This window comes from Pelmatolapia mariae, linkage group LG6 (genome assembly GCF_036321145.2).
Source record: "Pelmatolapia mariae isolate MD_Pm_ZW linkage group LG6, Pm_UMD_F_2, whole genome shotgun sequence".
Lineage (NCBI taxonomy): Eukaryota > Metazoa > Chordata > Actinopteri > Cichliformes > Cichlidae > Pelmatolapia > Pelmatolapia mariae.
In genome coordinates, this window is record NC_086232.1 from 26183952 (window position 1) to 26207607 (window position 23656).

The 23656-nt window shown below is 39.8% G+C and overlaps 1 protein-coding gene across 14 annotated transcripts in view; it reads left to right on the forward strand.

Moving 5' to 3' along the window:
* ptprdb (protein tyrosine phosphatase receptor type Db) overlaps window positions 1–23656 on the forward strand; it is a 150675-nt gene that overhangs the window by 80450 nt on the left and 46569 nt on the right. For 13 of the 14 annotated variants that reach the window (XM_063476373.1, XM_063476385.1, XM_063476379.1 and 10 more), the window contains exons 7-9: window positions 10847–10992; window positions 13860–14001; window positions 21052–21240. In XM_063476373.1, coding sequence (XP_063332443.1) covers window positions 10847–10992; window positions 13860–14001; window positions 21052–21240 — 477 coding nt within the window. Of the gene's footprint in view, window positions 1–10846; window positions 10993–13859; window positions 14002–21051; window positions 21241–22556; window positions 22566–23656 lie in introns of all 14 variants that reach the window. The other variant, XM_063476372.1, reaches the window with a different exon arrangement.

A 23656-nucleotide genomic window follows, 5' to 3' on the forward strand; every position in this document is an offset into this window, starting at 1 on the left:
GTGTGTGTGTGTTTGTGTGTATCCATGTGTGATCCCTGTGGCTCATCACATCATCCAATCCTCATCCGATATATTTATCAAGGAAGTTTACATGCACATTAGCATACTGGGTATAGTCACATCCTGGCTGAAACTATAGCTGCAATTACTGCAAATTGTTACTTTCATTGTTACTGAACAAAAAAAAATTATTCATTTATTTATTTATTTTTTGTTTGTTTGTTTAATCATCTGGTTTATAAAAGGATGGATTTTCCCACAGCCTAAGGTGATGTCATCAAAATGCTTATTATGTGTAACCACAGGCTAAATTAAAACTGAAAGACAATTAGTTTATTAATAGTCCATTTTGGAATTTTAAAATTTAGATTTTTTTAAATTTGTGCTCTAATGATTACAAGATAGTTGGTGATTCATTTTCTTAAGCATGAGCTAATTTACCAATAGTTTAAGCTTAGCTTGTATAACTGAATGAATTTACGAGATCAAATCTGTACAAAAATCTGTATTGAGACACATTTTTGATCTTATGAAGAACATGTCAATGCATGTAAAGTGTAAAATAGCCTATCTACATTATTGATAAGTGTAAAGAGTTAAAATCTTTACCAGGTGTTTCTTGTCTCCAGTAATTGTTCACAAAATTTTGGGTACTTTTAATTAGCATTTTCATCTGCATTTATGAAACTGTGGAAACAAAAAAGCTACATTTCAGTGTTGTAAATTTTTTCATTATCAACAAAACGGAATATTTGTGATATGGAGGAAGGTCAGTTCTATCTATTTGTGCCAATGAAAGAAATTTAAAGCAGCCTTCTCTGATAATAAATAAAAAATATTGCAGGCTAATAGCAAAAGCTTAAAAAGGCCAGTTTCAGTTAAATTTGGAGTACAATCCAGTTGCATATCCACACACGGTTGAATTCTCCATTTTTCTCCTCTTTTTTTTGGATTTGGAAACTAAAAGAGCCGTTAATATGTATACATCGACGTTAAACACAGCTATGAGGTTCTACCAAATTAAGTGGCAAACACACAAGGTAATAGATTAGGTTATGACACAATTTTTAGGTGACTAATTTTTGTTTTCTCTGTTTTCATTTATTGGTTTTTTAAATAACTGGCGACTGTATAGATTGACAGACCGCTGGGAGCTGTTGAGGGGGACAAACGTGGCTCTGGAGGTTTTGGAATCCAAAAACGTCGTGTTAAGTTGATGTGCTTGGAAACATAGCCAGACTTTTTGAGAGAGAGACATGGCCAGGTCTGACTATTCAGGTTGACAATTAGCAATGAGGATCTTATAGCAGAGATGATGAAATGCGCCGGTCTGAGTTGAGACTAAGCATAAAAGACATTAAGGCATAAGAGGAATGTGGGAGTACTAAAAGACTTGATACTCAGAAAGGGAATAATGTAAGAGAAAAAGGCTGCTAGTCAAGCTTTATGAGTCTTTTAAACATCCAGGAGTTATACTTTTTCCGTCAAAATGGTATCTAGTGGAAATTTCATTGCGTGTATTTGTTTTGAAATGCTTGTTGCATAAGTATATAATACATGAAGCATGCATAGCTGTTTGTTGGAAGGAGAATGGAGTGTGTTTCCAAGCAAGCTTGTGGTTATAGAATAGAGCACATTTTTCATCATCACCTTCTAAAGCAGGCATACATATGCACAAAGCTGCTGTAATGACACACAAGTGCAGGCTTCAGTCAGCCATTTCCATCCTGCAATGTTTTAAAAGTACACAGTCACCCAGAGCACAGTTATAGCACACACACGCACACATATCCGCAAACCACTCTTGTTTTCCTTTCAGCCTCCTGCCCTCTTGTCCCACGTGTAAGTTCCAGGGTCGGCCAGTTAAGGCCCAGTCATCCATCAAAACAATGATGCTCCCACAGTTCCTCTATGAGAGTACGGGGAGCAGCACAGATGCGACAAGGGGGGAAAGGATTCATACTTTGCCTTCTCTGTCTATGTTTTTCTTTTCTCCTGCCCTCATCTCATTCGTTGTGACTTTCTCCATTGCTCTTTTCGCGCTCGCTCTCTGCCTCCTCTCAGCACATCCATGTAATCTGGTGAGAAAGAAGGGACAGAGGGCTTGAAAGGGGGCGGTGGGATGTTTCTTCCTCTTTTTATCTCATTGTGTATGACATTCAGAGCTTCTTTTAATATCAACAGTAGGGACTCTGAGATTTGAATACTGAGGATTCAAACAGGGGGTGCTGGGACACACTGACATCTTTGGTCTTCATAATGTGGCGACATGTTTTGAAATGTTAAATCCCCTCTAAAAATTGCTTTCAGTTGTGCTTATCTCTCCTTAAACTTAATGCAGAAGGAATGAAATACATTTGAAGGATAATAGGGTTTTCTAGAAAAAGAGGCCACATTTGATTTTTTTTAAGTATATGTGGCATAAAATGTTACGAAATTCTAGAAATCCCGACGACATCGACGCCCTTGCTCAACACCCAAGTTACTCGTATAGTTACACTAGAGTATTATGACGCAATCAAATGGAACAGTATCCCATGTGCATAGCTGGAAACCTTGCATGACTTCGCCATATGTGCATTCTGCACACAAGCGCTGGTACGACTGTGCAAGCAGTGCACTGAACTTGCATATGTGATTTCACGTTTTTATTTTTTTAATTCACCCTCTTTTACTCTCCACCTCTCCCCCCACACACACTTTTCTTTCTCAGTGTTTCTGTGCGCGTGCATGTATATGACATCTATCTGGTGGATTAGGAGTAATGCCCTGATCCTGTCACAATCTAGGCCACTGCCACACGTACGCATCGAGATACAAGAAACTCCATCTCTCTGCGTATCATTCAGGGTGAGCGGGAACAAAACAACAACAGGGTTTCTTTCTGCTGGCCTGCATTTGCCCCCAAAAACCACCGAGTTGCCATGCTTCCCCGTGTGGCTTGGATGTATCAGTGAAAACTCCAGCCCGCAGTATGTGAAACACAACACAAAGAAACAGCTCATGTTTCAGAGGCTTACAGTAGGGATGGCATTATCGAGTCGCAGCCATGTGCTTTCGTAAGAGGACTGTACATTTTGAAACCAAGCAAGAGTTTTTTAACATTTTGCCTGAGGAAGATTTCAGTAATGTGAAACTCTCCCTCAGCTTCGTCACTTCATTAATGGGTTTTAAAACTGGGCAGCTCCGATTTATCTATTCTGAAAGGTTTTTGTATAAAGGGAAAAAAACACACAGGAGATTCAATAAACTCCTAAGTCTTTTTGTTCTTGTTGTTTTTTACTAGAAAAAATAATCTTTTCATTCATATTAGACAAGCGCACAACACTAGAAACAAAGAACTTGCTCATGTGGTGACTGATTGACCCGTCACCCTCTGAACACATTGCCATTGCCAGCATTTACTTGGCCTTTCGGATGAGCTTAATGTGAGAGATGGTTGGCTCAGAATGCTACAGTGACGGTGGAGCTAGCTTTTCTTACTTTCTTCACACACTTTCGTCAACTGCAAGAACAGCGAGTGTACAGTCCCCACACCTGTACACTAAGCTACACATTAAATAGTGTTAAATAGTTTTATTATTTGTAAAACACACACACACACACACACACACACACACACACACACACACACACACACACACACACACACACACAGAAAATAAGTAAACGTAGCTTTTCCTATCCGTTTTGACATTTCATCCACATAAATTTTATTTTAGGTCACTATGAAAGGAGATTTTGAAAAACCAGAGTGAAGATTTTGTTTTCCAACATCAAATGTTTGTGCCTTTAGCTCCTTTTTTATTGGCAGACTGCGTGTTCAGTATTTTTTCAGGCTCCTGGATCGCTGACATTTCGACACAGTTGAGGTTATTTTGCCACCTGTTGCTTTGGCATGCACTTGATAACAATTGACATCGTTTTTTTCATTTTCATGGAAATGGTCAGAGATATTTTAGAAAACTAAAGTGGAAAATTCCAATACGTGTGGATGCTGCCATAGTCAGGATTCATTGGATCAGGGTGAAGAAACAGGGTCACAGAGGTCAGGTTAGCCTAAAGGTTAGGGTCAGCGGGTTGAGCCCAAAGAATTTGTTAAGTGCGTGAAAGATATACAAGCAATTTACTTTAAAGGATCTTGTTTCTTTTGTGATTTGTATCGCTTTGCTCACTGAAAGAGGAGAGTAAAGCCCCAAACCTGGTTGACATGACTGGTTATAACGTCCATTCAAAATGTCACAGTGTCAGCACCTACCCATGGCAGTTTGGGCCATGATGCAGACAGTTGCTGAATTCCTCTGTAGGCTCAGATTTTCAAATGACTGGCGCACTAGTGATCAATAACAGTGTCCAACTGTTCAAATTATAGCCCCAAACTTTAGGTATGTATTTAAACTTTGTACCTATTTAGGTATGTAGCTGACATATGAATGAGTGATGTCATTCATTATTGGGTGAAGTCCAAGAAATTAAGTTGGTATGATCACGCTTGTGAAACTCTCTGTAGTTTGTTATTAACATACAGTTTTTGTGTGAATTCATTGCCATCAATGACACTTTTTTGTACTGTATACAAAGATTTATGTAGAAATAAATATAACAGCTCCCTATTCAGTATTAAGCAAGATCCAGCAGTTGTTTTGTATAAACTGAACAGGCAGATCTAACACATAATATATCTTTTTAATTTTATCTTTGTTGTGAGTAACCCTTCTCTTACATTTGAGCTTTTGTAAAATTTTAAAAAAGATCTTTCATTGCTTTTGAGTCGACACTGTTGGTCTCCACATGAAATCAAAAAAGTACATACCCCTCCAGTCCTCCGCTCTACTTCAGAGCTATCAAAGGAGGCAAAGTGTAGAACAGGTTATTTAATGGATAAAGTCTTTGCTTTAGAACTGACTTCAATTCTTTACTAATACCTACATTTATATATGATACATTTTTTTTAAAATGAAAATTAGTATAGACCAATAGGCGATCTATTTACATTAGGTCCTCTGCTCCTGTATCTTAAAAATGAAAAAGGCAATATAAACAATTTTTTTAGGCAAGTAAAGGATTTAGGAATTTATGGACACATGGAGAGTAGAAGGGTTAACAGTTTTCAGAAATCTGCTCTGACAGTGGAGAAAAGGATTGGTTATAAGAAATGTGTGCAGCTCATTATTAAATGAAAATGCCATCCATCAACTTAAGTAATTTTAGTCATTATCCAAATAATTCATGGTATGTTTTCTGAAATAATTCATTATATTGTATTAAAATTCATTTTCAGTGATGATGTGTCACCTCATGCTCATCTGCTCATTTTAAATCTTTGATCTGTGCAGCAGAAGGTGACAGAAATGGGCCACATCACAAACAATTTCCAAAGTCATTAACACACGAAACTAAAATGCCAATCAAAGTTGTGTTACTTTATTTTAACTAGCTCACGCTAGGATTAAGGGCTTTACTATTAACTTTCTGGGAAATTAGCCTGTTAAATTATTGTTAAATTGACTATTTGTGATCCATCAATTTGTTCTTTATTGTTATTAATGTCCAACCATGAGTAAGGTGATAGGCTGAGAGCAGGGCAGTGCATGTGAATCTGAAGAAATATGAAGCTTCTCAGTTTTGTGCTATCACAGGCACTGTAGCTATTAGCAGCTAGCATAGCTGTGCGCTCATCTGTGAGTAACAGAATCTGACTACCTTGTCTTAGCATTAGCTTAGCAGGTGCACTCATCTGTGTTGAGGCCTGGATAATGTTAGCTTTGCTGTAACGTAACTGACCAGTGGTCTGTAACTAATGCAGTGCGACCAGCACTGAAAAAACCCTCTGTTCCTCTTTATGGGAAGCCAGCTCTGACCCAGTAAAGTAGTATACCCAGTGGGAAGCCCATGTGCTTCTAATGACCTGTGTATAAAAAGAGATCCTGTTTGATTAATTCCTCCCCTTGTGTTTCTAACAAATTAACCCTGATTAACTCGGCACTAGCCAAACCCTGCAGCAGCTTGGGTGGGTAAGTGTCATGCTAATTGGATGTGCGTTAACTATCAGCAATAAAAGTGCATTTTGTCTTTTCCTGCATTAGTGTAAAAATCACAGTGTTTCATTAATGCTTGTTAACATCAGCTGGCAGTTGCTCAGAAACTCCTAATCTATGTCAAATAAGTCAAATAATAAATTCACCCAAAAAACTGCAGGGTTTTGAGTTTAAAGAAAGATGTAATACTTTGTTTTGGCTTGGTTCAAATAGACACTTAAACTTTGTGCAACCTGAATAACATCATATTTTAATGTGAAATTGTTCCAAATGTTACGGCACTTTATTGTGTAAAATTTAATTTTGCTAAGTTGAAATTGCCCATTTTGCCAAATAATTTCCAATTAATGTTTCTGTGTTCTGCAGAAGGATGATAGCTCTGTGTTTCTGTGTTTATTGGCTCAAGCAATCCAATTTCATTACCAGGACGAAAGCGAGCAGCTGATAATTTGCTCTTAATGTGTCCGTTTGATGTTAATGTGTTTTAAGTTATGGTTCTGGCCAGCTGCCCACCCATTCTCGCCTGACTATCATGGCCCTGGCCGAGTCTTCTATATTGGCCTCGTTCCTCAATTTGTCTGACAAGCCTGATTCAGTCCTCTTTTGGGTACTGATCAGCCAGCCATATTTAGATCTTTTCTCTCTATCCCTAACATACTGATGAATCTGAGGTGCAGCACAGATGCTTGGTAAGATCTAGTCAGCGTTTTTAGACATGATCAAAACTTCCAACACAAGTACTCACATAACCTGTTCATACGCATGATTACACGTCCACACCCAGGATTATCTATGAGTACGTAGATGAAGATGCCCCTGATTTTGATGTGATCATAAAGGTTAAAAACAATTTGATCCTCATTTCCAAACATTAGCCAGCACATAGGAAAAGCTGACCTCAGTGTCTGCTCCTTTTAGCTGAAACCTTAGTCTTTCGCTAATGAAAACTGAGCTTACTCCCGCTGTATTTTTATATTGTTTATATTAGTTTTTCTTTTCCAAATTGATATCTGCAGTATCAGGCAGAATAGTCCCATTTCGTGTTGCTCAATCCATTGCTTTTTGTTGATTTGATTTGTTCGGATCCGCCTGTCTGCTTTATGGCTTTTTCGTATCGGATCAGCTAAGTGATTGCGGGCACACAAGATGAGACATGAGGGCACATAATTTGCAGCATTTTAAAAGATGTGTAGGAATGAGTTCAGAGCCCTTAGCCTGTCCAAAATATATTGCTATTTAAGGGTTACTTTTAGTAGAAAATGTAATCAAATGAATGAAAAAGTCATCCTAGGTTTCTGTAATCAAATGCATGAGTCTTGAGAATAAAATATACATTTCAGTCGTTGTTCATTACTCGGCACATATTCATGAATTTCTCTGTGCAATAAAAGTAGACTTTTATTTATCAAACCTTTAAAGTTCCACTACTTTCCATCTGTTTTCCCTGCCAAACATCAGCTCTCCATTCTTATATCTAATCACATTCCCAATCCTAGTACACTATATCCGTAAATCATGCTCCCTAAAGGTTTGTGCTAGCATCTGTTCTTACAAACCCGATCTCTCTCTCTCTCTCTCTCTCTCTCCCTCCCTCTAGGTTAAGACAGCATCTGCCAGCTATAATATGCCCCCGTAGTCTCCTACATGGTGCCATTAGCTTCCTTTAGTCTGGCTATTTGTCTTTTCAAAGTGCTTCTTCACTGATCTCCCATCACCCCATTGCAGTTAATTCCAAAACGGCATAATATTTGTCACCATTTACAAAATTAAAACTAAAAATTGGACGGAAAAGACAATGTCTAAATGTGAAAGCATGTGTGAAGAAGTCAAAATTATTCAGGTTATAGATCTTTAGTGCTACTTGGTGGTACCCAAATTCTTATGTTTCTTTTATTTTTAATTACAGGGAAGATCTGAAGATTATCTTTTTGTTTACCGTAGATCTTTAGCCATGACTCAGAAGTGGTGCAGGGACAGGAGCTGACCGAGTAATTTCTGCAATCTGTTGTGTAGATTAGGTCCCACTATATGGATTGCTATGTAGGCCACCCTTCTTCCACCCCCCCCCCCCCCCCCCCCCCCCAGAGTGGAAAGATTGGCACCGTCTAATTCCCTCTAAATCTCTCTCTGTGGACCACTTAGTAGTTTTCCTTCACTTCCATCTTGGATCACATTGAAGGATGGTGTGAGGAAATGTGGTAACATATGGTAACATTCATGAGCACCTTCTCACTGTAATTGTTCTTCATTTTACATCAGCAAAACAATGAACCTGTACATATTCTGTCCCTCCTGAAAACACGTACAAATATTTAAGTTTCCTTTTGAGTTTCAGCTTCTGTCCTTTGGCCCAGATGTCAATGCTTAATCCCACCAAGTGGCACAGTCACAAAAAAAAACCCTGATGATCAAGGCAAAAGACAGACCAGTTAGGACACCCAGAGGGAGGAAACCAGAGGAGGAGAACAGAGAAGATGAATTCAGAGAAAAGACAGTGAAGTAACTGAAAGGGAAATCAAAGAAAAGAGAATAAGGATGAGAGCCAATAAAGAGAGGGGAGGAGAGAAGAGATGGGGAATTGCGAGGAGAGAGTTGGGAGAAGTGTGGAGCATACGGTTGGAACCCCACCTCCCTTCATAAAGTCAGTCAATGTGACAGGAAGACTTATGTAACACCCCAGAGATGGAGGGAGGAGATGGGGAAAGAGTAACAAGGAGGAGGATGAAAGATGGAGGAAGGAGAGCAGCTGTGAAGCGGGAGAAAGAAGGGATTCAGTGGTTAAAAAAACTGGGATGGGGTAGAGAGATAGAGAGGCAAAGCATAACGTAAGACAATTAAACACGAGATATATGAAGAGAATGATCAGGGTTAGGGTGGGTAAAAAAGAAGAGGGGGATAGATAAAAAAAAAAAGCAATTGGAAAGATCTACCGTGCCTTTTAGTATGGCCCTGCTGGCTTTACACTTTTCATTTGTTTTGTGGGGGAGAGATTAGCAAGAGGATTAAGAGAGAGTTTCTCCTGCTCTTCATTCTTTCTCTTTCTCTCATGCGCTCTCTCTCTCTCTCTCTCTCAGAGGGACACACCCATCTACTCGCTCATGCATCACACACACACACATGCATTATAATGACACACGCAAAAAATGTTGCACATACTTTACATGTTATAGCTGCAGGCAGGTCATTATTTCTGTTCTCTGTTAATCTGCAGACTGGTTTTCTGCTTGACTGATTTGTCAACTAAGATACTAAAAAAAAAATGTTTTAATTTTTTTTCCTTTTTTTTTGCTTATATTTTTGTTTTACATACATGTTTACCAGGAGGATCTGCAAGTTTTCTTATTTTAAAAGCTTGGCCTGATGAAGGTATTTCTTGCCTCGCAGCTGACTGAAATAAATACACGACTAATAGGTTGTCAATTTTTTTTGTCAGTCACCGCGAGCCTGTCAATAAGCATTTAGTAGCCTAATCGTAACCCGAAACATGCGGTTTGCATGTAATGTGGCACGGAGGATGAAGAAGAACCCGGAAACATGCACACGTTACCTTTTTCTGGCTCTCTGACACAGACGCGCACACACACACACACTGTTTTAGTCAGTCATTGAGGTAGATTTGGCTGCGAGCCAGTGAGGTGTAGAGGTGATTGGGCAGCTTGGGGCTCTCCGGCTATGTTTGCCAGTACATCTGGCTCGCTCGCGCTCCGTCTCACCCCTCGGTGTCTTGCTCGCTCCCTCTACTGCTCTCCATCTGTCTCTCTTACTCGTTCCTTTTATCTCATTCACTCCTCTGTTCATTTCTCCCCACTCTTTCACACACACACTCACACTCTCTCTCTCTCTCTCTCTCTCTCTCTCTCTCTCTCTCTCTGTTTCCTTCCCTTTTCTGAAGAGCTTAGCTTTTCTCCCTTACTCCCTCCCTCCTTTTAAACAGCAAAAAGCAATTTCTCTCCCTTTGTCAGGGCGGTTGGCGGTAAGCCCTTAAGTAGGGATTTTCTGGTTTGGCTGGAATGCCATTAGGCAAGCTGGTGGTGACGTGCCGTGACTGACGTGCCGAATCTATTTGATGTCATGATGTCACAATCCAGCGGAGGCTGCGGTTATGATATTGTTGGCGTCCCTGGAACGAGGGGCTTTAGTGGTCATGTCAGGAGTAAGTCTTCATAAATCCTTTATGGCATAGAAATATTAAGCTTCTTTGGTGGTACAGGGACAGAGGGAAAAACATGGCGGAACATACACACACACATGTACAGAGAAAAAAGGACACACGCGCACACACACAGACAAAGCCAACCTCGTGAACATCCAACAGAAAGATGTGCTGAAGGTGTAGAGCTACTTCAAGAAGTAGCTGACATTATACCACACACACACACACACACACACACACTCTCACACACACATTTGGATTGTTAAAATCGTTTCCAGGCTGCATCATTGTCCTTAATTTTTCCTACTTAAACGGCATAACACATACACAGCTGGTGTCCCTCTTTCCCACTCTGTTTAAGTGCAGCACAGATCACAATCACACTTTAACTGTTACTGATGTGTAAGCAGAAGTTTGTGGTTTTATATGAAGTGCTATTTGGGTGCTAAACAACAAAGCAGAGAACAGGAAAAACATAATAATCTGTTAGAGAATATTTATAGGAGTGCCTGTAAATAGTAGTGGTGGAAATTCTATCAAGATTGTAACTGTATGTCACAACTTATCGTTTTGCTTTCCGGCATGTGGATGTGCATCCACACAGAGTAACACGGTCAGTGTGAACCTGATGTTTGATATTTTTTTTTTCATACAGCACCCCCTAGATTCACACGAACCCCAGAGGACCAGACAGGAGTCCAGGGGGGAGTCGCTTCCTTTGTGTGCCAGGCCACAGGAGATCCACAGCCCAAGATTGTCTGGAACAAGAAAGGCAAAAAAGTCAGCAACCAGCGATTTGAGGTAAATAAGTTGAGATACTAATGGGATTTGAAACTTTGTGTCTCCTGTAACATTAACTAACTTTTTCCCGTGGTGAAGTGCTGTGAAAGAACATAGATTAGTGTCCAACAACAGAGATTTATTGGCTGCGTGGAAGCAGCTGTGTTTGCAGTGAGTGGCCACACAGAGCACTGAGGCAAGATGACTGCTGCTGCTGTCAGTTCTTGTTACCATTTTCCTGTCTTGTTTTCTTTATAATTTTTCCCACAGCCCACGATTTTTTTTTTTTTTTTAGTAAAAAGACTACTTTGGGATGTTCACCATGGCAGACCATCTGCCTCCATCTCACCCCATCCCTAGCATCCTCCTTCACTACATCCATGAAGCTTCTCTGTGGTTTACCTCTTTTCCTCCTGCCTGAGAGCTCCATCTTCAACACCGTGTGTCTAATATTCACCACCATCCTTCCTCTACATAGCTGTCCCTCTGATATATTAATCATTTCTAACCTTGTCCATTCTAGTCACTCCCATCGAAAATCTTTGCATCTTCAACTCTGCCACCTCCGGCTTGACCTCCTGTCTTTTTGTCAAACATGCATCACAGCAGGTCTCACTACCATGTTGTAATCCTTCCGATTCACTCATGCTGTTATCCTTCTGTCACAAATCATCCTCAACACTCGTCTCCACCCGCTCTCCCTGCACTCACCCCTTCACCTCCCTGACGCCAGGTATTTAAACTAATCTACCATCGCTACTTCTGCTCCTTAAATATAGCTGTAAAAAGAAATGATATAATTGGCTGTTATCGTAATCACTTAATTGTTCAAAGTACTAATGAGAATTGTGGAAAACAGAAGAGGAACCAGAAGATAATGTGTAATTTTTATAGTTTATTGTTTATACTGAGATGTCAAATATTAATAGGTTCAGTTTATAATCTTTGGATAATGCCAGATTAGCTGTTTATGCTGTCATACAACGTAGCATGAAAGTGAAAAAGGATATTCCCAAAACTATTCGTCTAAAAAAACTTTTTAAGAACAGATGCCAAACATTATAGTCCCAGCCGGCTGACAGCGAGGATGTTCTTTTTTTGTCTTATGTAACAAAACCCTTTGATGTTGGACTGTTTGATGAGAACAAGAAATAATAGCTGATGAAGTCAAACCGGCCTCCTGAAAACTGTCTAAACATTCTTTAAATTTCCTGACATTTTAACAGAGCAAACGATCAATTATTTAAGAAACGTATTCATGAACGTATTCATGAAATGTATTCATGAACAAGTATAATTCCAGAGCGTCAGAGCACTTCTATTGTAAAAGCTACTGACTCACTCATTGTCTAAACATAACAGGACTAGTTCATGACACATTAGATTCCCTACTGGGAGAAAGGTGTGCTGTTTGTACAAAAATTGACATGTAGCTGTATAATGAGTGCCCATCACTATTATTATGGGATCATCTGATTGGTGGGGTTTTCTCTCTAATAATGTAGGGTCTTGCAGCATAAAGTACCTTGAGGCAACTGTTGTTGTCGTCTGTCCCTATTAAAAATAAATAAATGAAAAATAAATTGGAAGTGTGTGTGTGTGTGTGTGTGTGTGTGTGTGTGTGTACGGGTTCGTACTATCCTGGTGGGGACCAAAATCTGACTTTTACTATCCTGGTGGGGACTTTCTGCACCGTGGGGACCAAAATCCAGGTCCCCTCGGGGTTGAAAGCAATTTTCACACTCAAAATGTGGTTTTACTGTCAGGGTTACAATTAGGTTATGGTTAGGTTTAGGGTAAGGGTTAGGGTTAGGCATTCATTTTTAATGGTTAGGGTTAGGGTAAGGGGCTAGGGAAAGCATTATGTCAATGGGATGTCCCCACGAGGATAGCAAACCAGACATGTGTGTGTGTGTGTGTGTGTGTGTGTGTGTGTGTGTGTGTATACACACACACACACACACATTGGATTATATATATATAATATATAATCCAATGCATACATCTGTTTGCATACAACAACAAAAACTGTCAATTTGAACTGTTTTTTATACTGTCATACAGATGTCTGGAATGCTTCAACTTTTTCATATGTCAGTTGATGCCTGGGGCTACACTATATGAGATTCTTATATGATCAGCCTTATTAGTTTCCCGTGGGCTCTAACCTTTGCTTTATTTCCCCACCCCACAAGTCACTCTTAGATGGAGATGTTGAATCAGCCTTGGTCCTGCTCAGCCAGTGTCACCCTCAGCTCAGGGTGCTTTTCCACTTTAATAAGTGGAGTTTCCTTCCAGGTTTAAGTTCACCTCAGTATCTTCCTGTTCATGATTAAATCACTTGAGGAGATATTTTATTTTTAATCCAGACTATATAACATTTGGGCTACCTGCTGTATATTTCCCATTGATGTCCTGTAGGTCAGGACTTGTTGTGGGATTTATTTTTATTGGATTTCAGTCAGTGGAAACATTCCCAGAATTCAGAATCCAGATCAATTACATGCATGTATTAGACTTATGCAACAGCAGTTATAATATGCAGTCCAGCAGATCTGAAAAATCCAGCCATTACATGTGAAAAAGAACATGAGAGATATTCAAGTGTAAGGTCTTTGCTTTTCTCCAAACCTGAGATCAGTTTTAAGCTGTGTTTTCAATGATGTCATACTTTGGATTCAGCTTTCCATAGTAAAAAGAAATGGGGGCAAAGCCTTAAAGCCTTTTCCTTTGCGAATACAAATGATCCAAACAAATATGCTGCCACTGAATTTTGGGAACTGCACGTCATGCACTCCTTCATTAAAGAAGTCTTTGACCTTGCGCATTCTCCAATCTATAATAGAAATAGAAATTTTAGCTATTTTAACATATTTCCCCACTAACAGGTTATAGAGTTTGATGATGGATCCGGCTCAGTCCTGAGGATCCAGCCGCTGAGGACCCCCAGAGACGAGGCAGTTTATGAATGTCACGCCTCCAGCTCTGCAGGAGAGATTACTGCCACTGCCAGACTCACTGTGTTACGAGGTCAGTGTGAACACCCCCACACAGTTTTTCCATCCAGCTGTCTCACATCTTAGGTGGCGTTTATAATCTGTACATAAACAGCTAATAAATTGTTTATGACACACTTCATTTTATAACAAATGGGGTTTTCCTGGCTCAGAGTGAACCTTTGAGGGCAACATGAGAATTTCTGTTGAAGAAAAACAAAAGCATTTGTCTTTTCAGGAGTTTAGAAAGACATCTAAAAACGACCGAATTTGGTAGTAGTCTAGTAAGCATCTGCATCACGCCTAGCTGTGCCATTTCATTTGATTGTGAATTGATCAGGCAGCAACACGCCGTCCATTCTAGGTATGCAGACTAGTAGTTCATCCATCCATCTATTCTCTTCTGCTTATCCATTTCAGGGTTGCGGGAAGGGAAATGCTGAAGTATATTATGCAATTTATATACGTGTGTGTGTGTGTGTGTGTGTGTGTGTGTGTGTGTGTGTGTGTGTGTGTGTGTGTGTGTGTGTGTGTGTGTGTGTGTGTGTGTGTGTGTGTGAGAGAGAGAGAGAGAGAGAGAGAGAGAGAGAGAGAGAGAGAGAGAGAGAGAGCGAGACTTCAGTGGTTAAGAAGTTTGCCTCACAGTGAGAGGTGTGTGGGTCTGAATCTCCTGCTCCTCATCTTTCAAAAGATGAAAGGAAATGCTCTTTTCACTTTTCAACCAAATCTCTTCAATAACCTAAAGAAACAAGGGTTTCATTTTTTAACTAAATGTCAGTGTCATTTAGACTTCTGCAAAAGTCATCTTTTCAACAGCTTTTCAGTGGCTTTTTACTGGATGGATTGGCCCTGTTTAAAACCCCATCCTTTTGTTCCTAGTAATACTTCTATGCCAAAAAATTCTCCATCCATTCATCCAACCTGGTAACTGGGAGAGGCTCCAGTCCCCCCAGCTGCCAGAGAGCGAGATGCGGGGTACACACTGGACAGGTCGCCAGTCTGTTGCATGGCTAACACAGACAGACAACAGTTTCCACTCACATTCACAACTATGGGCAATTTAGTATCACCAATTAATCTATGCAAACTCCACAGAAAAAGGCCAGATGGTGAAATTTAAACCTAGGAAACTTCTTGCTGTAAGACAACAGTGTTAACCATCGCACCACCATGGTGCCCTGCAAGAACATTCTTCCCTATCTTAATAACTATAAGGACAAAAGTGCTGGACCATCTGCACATTGTCCCTACAGGAGCTGCTCAGCATGGAAACCCACGCCATAAAGCTCCTGATTCACAGTTTTTGTACTGATGTTAATCCCAGAGGAGGTTTGGAGCTCTTAAATTATTAAGTTAGGAAAGTGTTAAATGACCTGTCCCTTCAAAACTGAGTTGCAGTGGTTTCTAAGCATTCCACTACCCAATAACACCACTTACAGTTGATTTTGGAATATCTAGGAGACTGACTTTTTGCAATAGTGGTATCTTATTACAGTACCAATGAATCCAGTGACCTCTTTAAAACAACGATATATATTCTTTTGCAAATCTTTGTAAAGGCAGGCTCGATGCCCATGTGCTTGATTTTATACACCTGTGGCAATAAGGCTCAAAATATGTACATGCAAAGATTAAGTAGTGCGCCTGTTTTGTCCATATAGTATATTTGTATATACGTATACAGTATATACATCACCTCACCTTTAAAAATAAAGATGAGTTGCCTCAATGCACTCTATATTGTAAGGTAAAGACCCTCCAATAATACAGAACAAAACAGAAAACCCCCATATGAGCAAGCGCTTTGGCAACAGTGGGAAAGAAAAACTCTTTTAACAGGAAGAAACCTCCAGCAGAACCAAACTCGGGGAAGAACATTTTTTTGACTTTTAGACTAACCTAACATGCATGTGTTTGGACTGTGGGAGGAAACCAGAGCACCTGGACATACATATATATATATATATATATATATATATATATATATATATATATATATATATATATATATATATATATATATATATATATATATATGTATGTATATATATATATATATATATATATATATATATATATATATATATATATATATATATATATATATATATATATATATATATATATATATATATATATATATATTTATTTATTTATGTTTTAAACAATCAATGTTTTTTGCAGGTTTTCTTAAATAACTAACTAAAGCACTATTTAAAAACAAATAGTTGCAATGGTTAACTGCTCCTCTGATAATTTAGTGACAATGATTTGCAAATGACTATTCCTGTTTGTAACCCAGAATAACAGGATAAAGTGGGTGTAACTAATGGATGGCTGACTGAATGGATGGAAATTGGAGGCTTGGGGGATTCTTCGCATGCGGCTATATATTCAAGTGTGAGCCTGGATCCGCTGCAGTAGACGGTTTAGTGTTCGCAAGAGTCCATTAATGCAGATAGTGATGTTAGTGTTAGTGGAGTCCATTAGGAGAACATTATGTACCAGTTGTTTGAAGCTCAAGAGTGTCTTAGTGAGTGAAGTTGCTCAAGTGTGGATAATCACATTGCCTGCCTTTACAGTACATGCTCATGGGGAACGGACATGCAGCCTATTGTTCTGTCTTCTCATGCTTTCTCTCCCCTTCTGTCTTTCTCTTTCTCTCTGTGTCCCTCTTGTCTGTCTGATGGGTGATAGCATAGTTTGCAGTTCTTCCTGTTTCTCTTATACTTGTTTTTGTTTGTTTCCAAGTCCATCCCTCCTACTTTTACTCTTTCCCTTTCCTCTCTTTATCTTTTCAAACATTCCTCCTTTTCCCAAACTCTCGCTCATTCTGTCTCTCCTCTTGCTCTTAGGTCTACTACACAGCAGCCTCTAAATTATTCACATCAGACCACTCTTTGCATCTTCTGTGCTGTTCCGCTCCATCCATCCAGAATTTTTCCTGTCTCACATGGTCGTCTTTGTGCGTGTTTGTGCACTTGTCCATCTGAGTGCAAGCAGGCATGCTTACTTTTGTGTGTGTCTATTTTTGATTTTTGTTTTACTCTTGATGGATGAATACACTCATTTCCAGGTTTTCTTTCCTTATCAAGACCATAACCACTCAAGCACACACACACTCACATAGAAACATACAAACGTATCCTCAATCTAAAACAGTCAGCCTTTATGTAGTGATTAGCCTCTTTCTGTTCCTCTGAGGACTCATTGTGTTGTGGATGAATAAAAGGCCACCTGGGAGCAGCTAATAGTCCCCGATAGACTGTCAGTCCAAATGTACCCACACAAATACACACACACACACACTTAAACAAAAGCACTCAAACACACATGCAGTCTTGTCAGTCATGTCTCCATGCCTCCCCTCTGGCTCTCTAAAGACACAGCTCCGGTGACTGACTGACTGACTGACTCTCTGACAGGAGGGATCCGGTGTTAAGGTCAGCTGGCTTAATTACTGAGGATTAGAACCAGGCTAATTGAAATCTGGGCTTCCAGTAAATGGCTGTGATTGGCAGTGGTTGAAATAATAATGAAGCTGAGAGCAATTATGTGCTTTAGTATCCGTGGCACAATCAGGTATTGTATAACTAGTGGTTGAAGACAAAGCGCGTTATTTTAGGTTCTTGAGCCCAAAAAAATAAAGTTAATGATGGAGTTTTGTAGTTCCAACTTATTTACTTTCTTCTGTTTGTGTTCAGTGACAACTTCTTGTTGTCATGTGGTGCTTTTTGCAACAATAAATGACTTGTAACAGTGCTAGAGTGTTGCAGGCACACCTCACAAACCCATCACAGACAGAAGGAAGAGGTTAACACGTCAGAAACACAACATTTTATTAGAAAATCTAAAGTCAACTGTTTTATAAGCATTCACTGTTCATGCTATGCAGCAGTCGTGAATGGCAGAAACAGGTTTGTTTGCAGGTGCACTCTGGGTTCTGATACAGCAGCCAGCTCACTCTTCCCATGATTATAAAACCAGGCTTGACTTCCAAATTTACAGATGACAAACCCAGAAAGCAATGTGTGCAGAATCCATTTTGGAGGTCTTATATAAAGGGGACAGTGTTCGCGCAGTGGTTCCCATGATTGCGAGAGCGGGGCTTTTTCTATGAGCTGTGAAATTATCTGGGTGGCTCTCAGTGGAAATGGTGAAGTAGGGAGCACATCCAAATGAAACAATGTGATGTGTGCAAGGCCACGTCAACAAGGGAGTGTAGGGTTACTAATCTACCCTGACCTCAGGGGGTTCTTAGCTGTTACCATTCAGCAGCCCAGTCTCAAATACACATGCTGCAGCGGCTTTGACCCAAACACACTGCGGTGTTGCTTACACCTGTCGCCATCATGGATGGCGGAATGCTGATTGTGTGCGCACGTTAACTTGTGTGTGTGCTTTAGCCAATTGAAACCTCTCTCAACCTTTCATTTACATCACTTTCCACCTTGTCAACTTTAAATTTGTGTGTATGTGTTTGTCTTGGTGTTTTTTGTACACATACTTCTATGTGTGTGCAAATATTTTCAGCTATTACATGAGCATATTTGTGTGTTTTGCAAGGCTTTAAACGCTTCTACCAGCAGTGGTACATTTCCAACTTTTTTTTTCTTTGCGCACATGCTAAGTGGTTGTAGGAAAGGGGCAGGGAGTAGCATTCTGACTGTGCATCCTCAGTGTTCAGTGCAGTGTCCCACCCCAGGTAGATGAAATAGAATGCATTATTCCTGCCTACAAGGGGCTGGCTTTGAAGTAAGCGTTTGCATAATGAAAGCAGAGAGAATCATGATTGTTATGCTGTATAGGTCCCTTGTGCTCTCTCTCCCTCTCTATTTCTCTCTCTCGTTCTCTCTTTCTCTCTCGCTGTGTTTTCCTTTCTGTCACTCTTTCTTTGTCTCAGTCTGTTTGAATCTATTCTGGTCTATTCTCCTTCTCTCTCTTTTTCTTCGCACTTTCGCCCTCTTCGCCACCCATGCTCACTGGCACGCTCGTACACACAAACACCTTCTCATCTTGTTCTCTTGGTTTATTATGTCCGTGTTTCCATTTGTCGGGCGTGGTGATTGATTGAAACCGGAGCTGTTAAAAGGCCACACACGCACTCATGAAACCGGCGTCTCACGACCTATCAGCCATGGTTCGATGGGCTGGTACCAGAATTAGCATCTCCTTGGCGAGGTTCAGCGCTAGGATTTCCCGTTAATGAGGTTCTGTTTGGCGTAGAGGGATAAAGTCACAAGGGATTCTGGGTAAAACAAAAAATATATGTGTGCGAGTGTTTGTGGGTGGGATTGTGGAGGGGTGAGGGCTTAAAATAAACTTGTCTTCTATATAAATATTCCTTGTTCGTCTGACTTTATTTAACAATTTTATTCCCTGTATTATAGATGACTCACAAATGTGGCATTCATTGTGTAGCCTTGAACAAAGTTTTAAAAACCTGGTTTGCTCTGTAGCTTTTTGATTCAAAGGGGGGGATACCGTATCCTTTCAGTTTTTAGTGAGCTGGGTTCACTCGTCTTTGATCCCCTACTTCCTTGAAGCCATTGTCCCCCCCTTCTCTTAAATCTCCTACTTCAGTTGAATGAAGTTGGTTCGCTGCCTTTGATTTCCTCTCTCACAGTGAAATGACTCTCTATGTTTGATTTAATTGATTTAATGAAATTACATTTGATTCCCCATCCCAAAAGAGTGCAAGTCCCAGTAGATAAGTCTTTATAGGGCTCACCCATTTGACTTTATGCAACCTGCTCATGCTGTACAAAACGCGGCGCTACAGAAACTGTAGCTCATCTGATTCCTGTTCAAAAAGCTGTTGCCTAAAGCATTAGTGAATTTGTCAGGTAGGATGAAATGTTACTTATGCTATTTGACCTCACTATTGGATTCTTCAAAAGTCTTGCCTCTGGACTCAAGGCTGATGAAACATATTTTGACTTAAACTGAATCCAAATTAGAGTCTTTTACCATTTAGCTCGCAAGTTTTCCCCTGAAAGTTCCTCTGAGACTGGACTAGCATTTGAACCTCCCCGATGTCATTTTGGTGCTTAAGATGTGTGTCTTCAGGCCTCAGGAATTTCTTATATTGAGCACAGACTGATCACTGTGTGAGAGCTTTCTCAATAGCCTAAATTGCACTGCTCGCACACAGGCGGGACAATCTCAAGTATTAGTTTGACGTTTGGGGAAACAGTTATTTGTCTTCATGCTGAAATCTTGGAGAGATCTACTCCCAAAGACTTAAGTAAGGGGGGGGTGATTGGCTGCTTTTTCACTTCACGTCCTTGTACCTGACCATTTTAAGAGGATTGTTTGTTTGTCTGTTTCTTGAGCCACTTAACACTGATCTCATTTAAGCATAAAACGATGCCTAACTCAAGGGATGAATCAGTGTTGTGTCTACACATAACAGACAACTTAGGAAAGAAACAGTTTTAAGTATCTTTAGGCTTTTTGCCTAACAGCCTGTAACAAAAACACATCATTTGTTCCAATTTCTTTAGCTGAATCCACAAAAAATGCCAAAGACAACACAATTTTACAGGCATAAAATTGTATTTTTGCACCAACAAGGTCATTCCCACAGAGTTATTAGTACAAACTAGGCATATCTCTGTGTGGTCTGCAGTGTGGGCTGAAAAAATTGAGCAAACTGGACAGCTGAGGACAAACAAAGTGGTAGGCGTAAGTAACTATCTACCATCGTTGAACAATATCTGAAAGTCATGTCCTTAAGAAACAGGAACAAAATCCAGCAAGGACCTGAGAGATGCATCTGGCCCTTCAATCGATCCAACTACTGTTTGCTTAATCCTTATCAGAATGCTCTCAGTGGGAGGGTGGTTTTTAAGGAGTTGAGGAAACAGGGAGAAATACCCAAGGTATTCCAAATTACAGAAGAACTGGACAAAAATCAGAGACAACCTGTCTCATGGAACGATGGACTCAAATCTATTCAGTACAATCAAAACATGACAAATGGTGTAAGTGAGGGTGAAAAGACTGCAGGAAGATGTTAGAAGAAAACTGCTACTCTGTCTTACCAGGTTAAATATTTTACTTGTGTACCTAATCCTTCCAGAGGATCAGCTGCCCTCAGGGTTTCCCACCATTGACATGGGCCCCCAGCTGAAAGTGGTGGAGCGTTCTCGGACTGCCACTATGCTATGCGCCGCTAGCGGCAACCCTGACCCAGAAATTACCTGGTTCAAGGATTTCCTCCCGGTCAACACGTCCAATAACAATGGAAGAATCAAGCAGCTCCGCTCAGGTAACCAGTGCTTTTATCCCTCCATTCTTTTGCCTTCTCTTCAATCCCAGATTTTATTTCCACCTTAAGGGTTTTTCCTCCACCATTTCGTTTTATATCCCCTTCTTAATATCTGCCCCTTAAACCCATTATTTATTTCCCGTTCCTACAAAGTTTCTGTTTTTCTTGCCCTTGTTAACCCTTTTTCTTACTCCACACTCCTCCTGCTATGGATACTGGCTGTATTTCTCAGCTGCCTCTCTTTCTGCTGCTCCTGTTGCTGCTGCTGTTGCTGCTGCTATGTTATGAGTTGACTGTATACGGTTGCCAACCCTTCTAAACTCTTCTAAGCCTTTTTAAAAGTGGACTCCCGACTTTTCTCCTAACTCTGAGGTCTTCCTGTGCAAGTCACCATCACAGACAGTTAAAGTTTCTGTAAAAGAATACTAAAAATGCCCCTGAGAAGCATCAGTGGGCTACATCTCTAGTAAAAACTCAAAAACTGTATCTACAGACAAGATTTAGCAAAACCAAGTGGCGGTGGCATGTACTGACTGAATGGCCTCTCTAACATAGAGCTCACTGCTGTGACTTACTTGAATAACATTTTGTTTTTCCTGATTTGTTGGAAAGAGCGTCCTGGGTGGATGTGACACTGAGCCCAAGAACATGTATTCGTGTTATCTGAGGAAATCTGATAACAGAATTTCAAAAACCAAAATTGAATAATACGAGGACAGTTTATTCTGTTCCAGTCAAATCATTAATCCATTTCAATCGAGATTTTTTTTTATATTTTTCTTTTTTTCTCGAGCCACAGTAGTGTGTAAGTCCGCTCCCTCCTCAGTCCTCCTTCTGCTTTCAGGGACCGACTCTGGACCTAAAACCCCCTTTCTTGTGATTGGACACCCAAGTCTCTGGCTTCTGTGTGGATATACCAACCTATTTGTTTGTGTCCCTGCTTTTTTATTATTATTATTATTATTATTATCTGGCTCAACCCCTAAGACCCTGCACTGGATTCTTTCTTATCTTAATTTATAAAGAAATTAAAACAAAAAAAAAACATTTAAAGGATGTAGAAAAATTGTTACAACTTAAAATGTAAAATACTTGATAGTTAGCCATGTTAGCTTTTTTAAGTGGTTGTTATTATTATGATGAAAAATAGCGTGACTTGTATGATTGTTTAAAGTATACATTTCCATATCCATTACTTTTTTTTTGTGGAGTTTTCAAGGTGTTTCTACTAAGTCAACTCCTCTGTGTAACTAATGGTCCGATTGTAATGCAATGTCTATGCTGTTTCTTTTCTCTTTGTATCTTTTTAACCACAGAGTCCTTTGGTAAGTGCTTCTGTTCCAAGGCCCACACCCTCACTGTCCACTTTTCTATATACTGTTCACTAATGTTGCTACTGATTTTGCTGCTGCTCACTTTTACAACTATTGCAGTGTTATTAAAATGCATGGCATGCATTTTACTAACAGTTTTTACACAGCACGAAGCATAGATGTGCACACACCCACTGTAATACACGCAGTTGTCTCTCAAAGCACCTGTACATCGTACTGGCTAAAGGTAGATGCCTCAAAGAGGACGTACAAACACACACACACAGACATGCACATAGAAAGACACACACACTCTCTGTCAACCTAGATGTAGCTGACCTCACCCTCATCTGTGCACCTGCAGCCCTTCCACGCCCAGAGAATAATAATTTTTCTCCTCACACTCACCTATTTACTTTTCCACTCCTTCGCTAATTCAAATATTCTTTCCCTCACTCACTCACTCACCCTGCCTTTCACTCATCCACTTACTATCTCCAGTCTGCTGTATAAAGTTACCAGTCAATAGCTATGAGCTCTAGATGGCCACTGGTGGAGCCAGGATAAAGAAATCAATCGAGACCACGTTTCAGCCTTCTAGACATTAGCTGTGCATTGTGATAGGCATATATGAAAACATATAAGTCTAGCTGCTGTGGTGTAAAAGTAGTGGTCAGACGTTACACTGCATTAGTGTAAAAAAAGAGCTTAGTAAGGATTAACTGTTTTAAAAAGAAGAAGAAACAATCTTTTGTCTGTTCAGTTTATGGATAGTTGAAAATTTAGTGATTAAATGCTGTAATTTCCACTAATTTTCCAATAATCATGTGAACTGTTTTAGACATTTGAATCATTTACTTTATTTAGAAAACCTTCTTTGGCATATAAATGCACAGTGGGCCAAATATGCAATTACTACAGCTTAAATTTTCCTGTAATGTGAGGACTCAGACCTTAGTTTTTCCTCATGTTACACCTTTAAAGGCAGAGTTGTATCTGTTAAATTGCAAATCTACTTTCTGACATATAGTTTAATCTGATTAAAACTGATGTTTTTTGTAATGTTAGTTTATAAATTTTAAAATTTCATTATAAGACTGAGG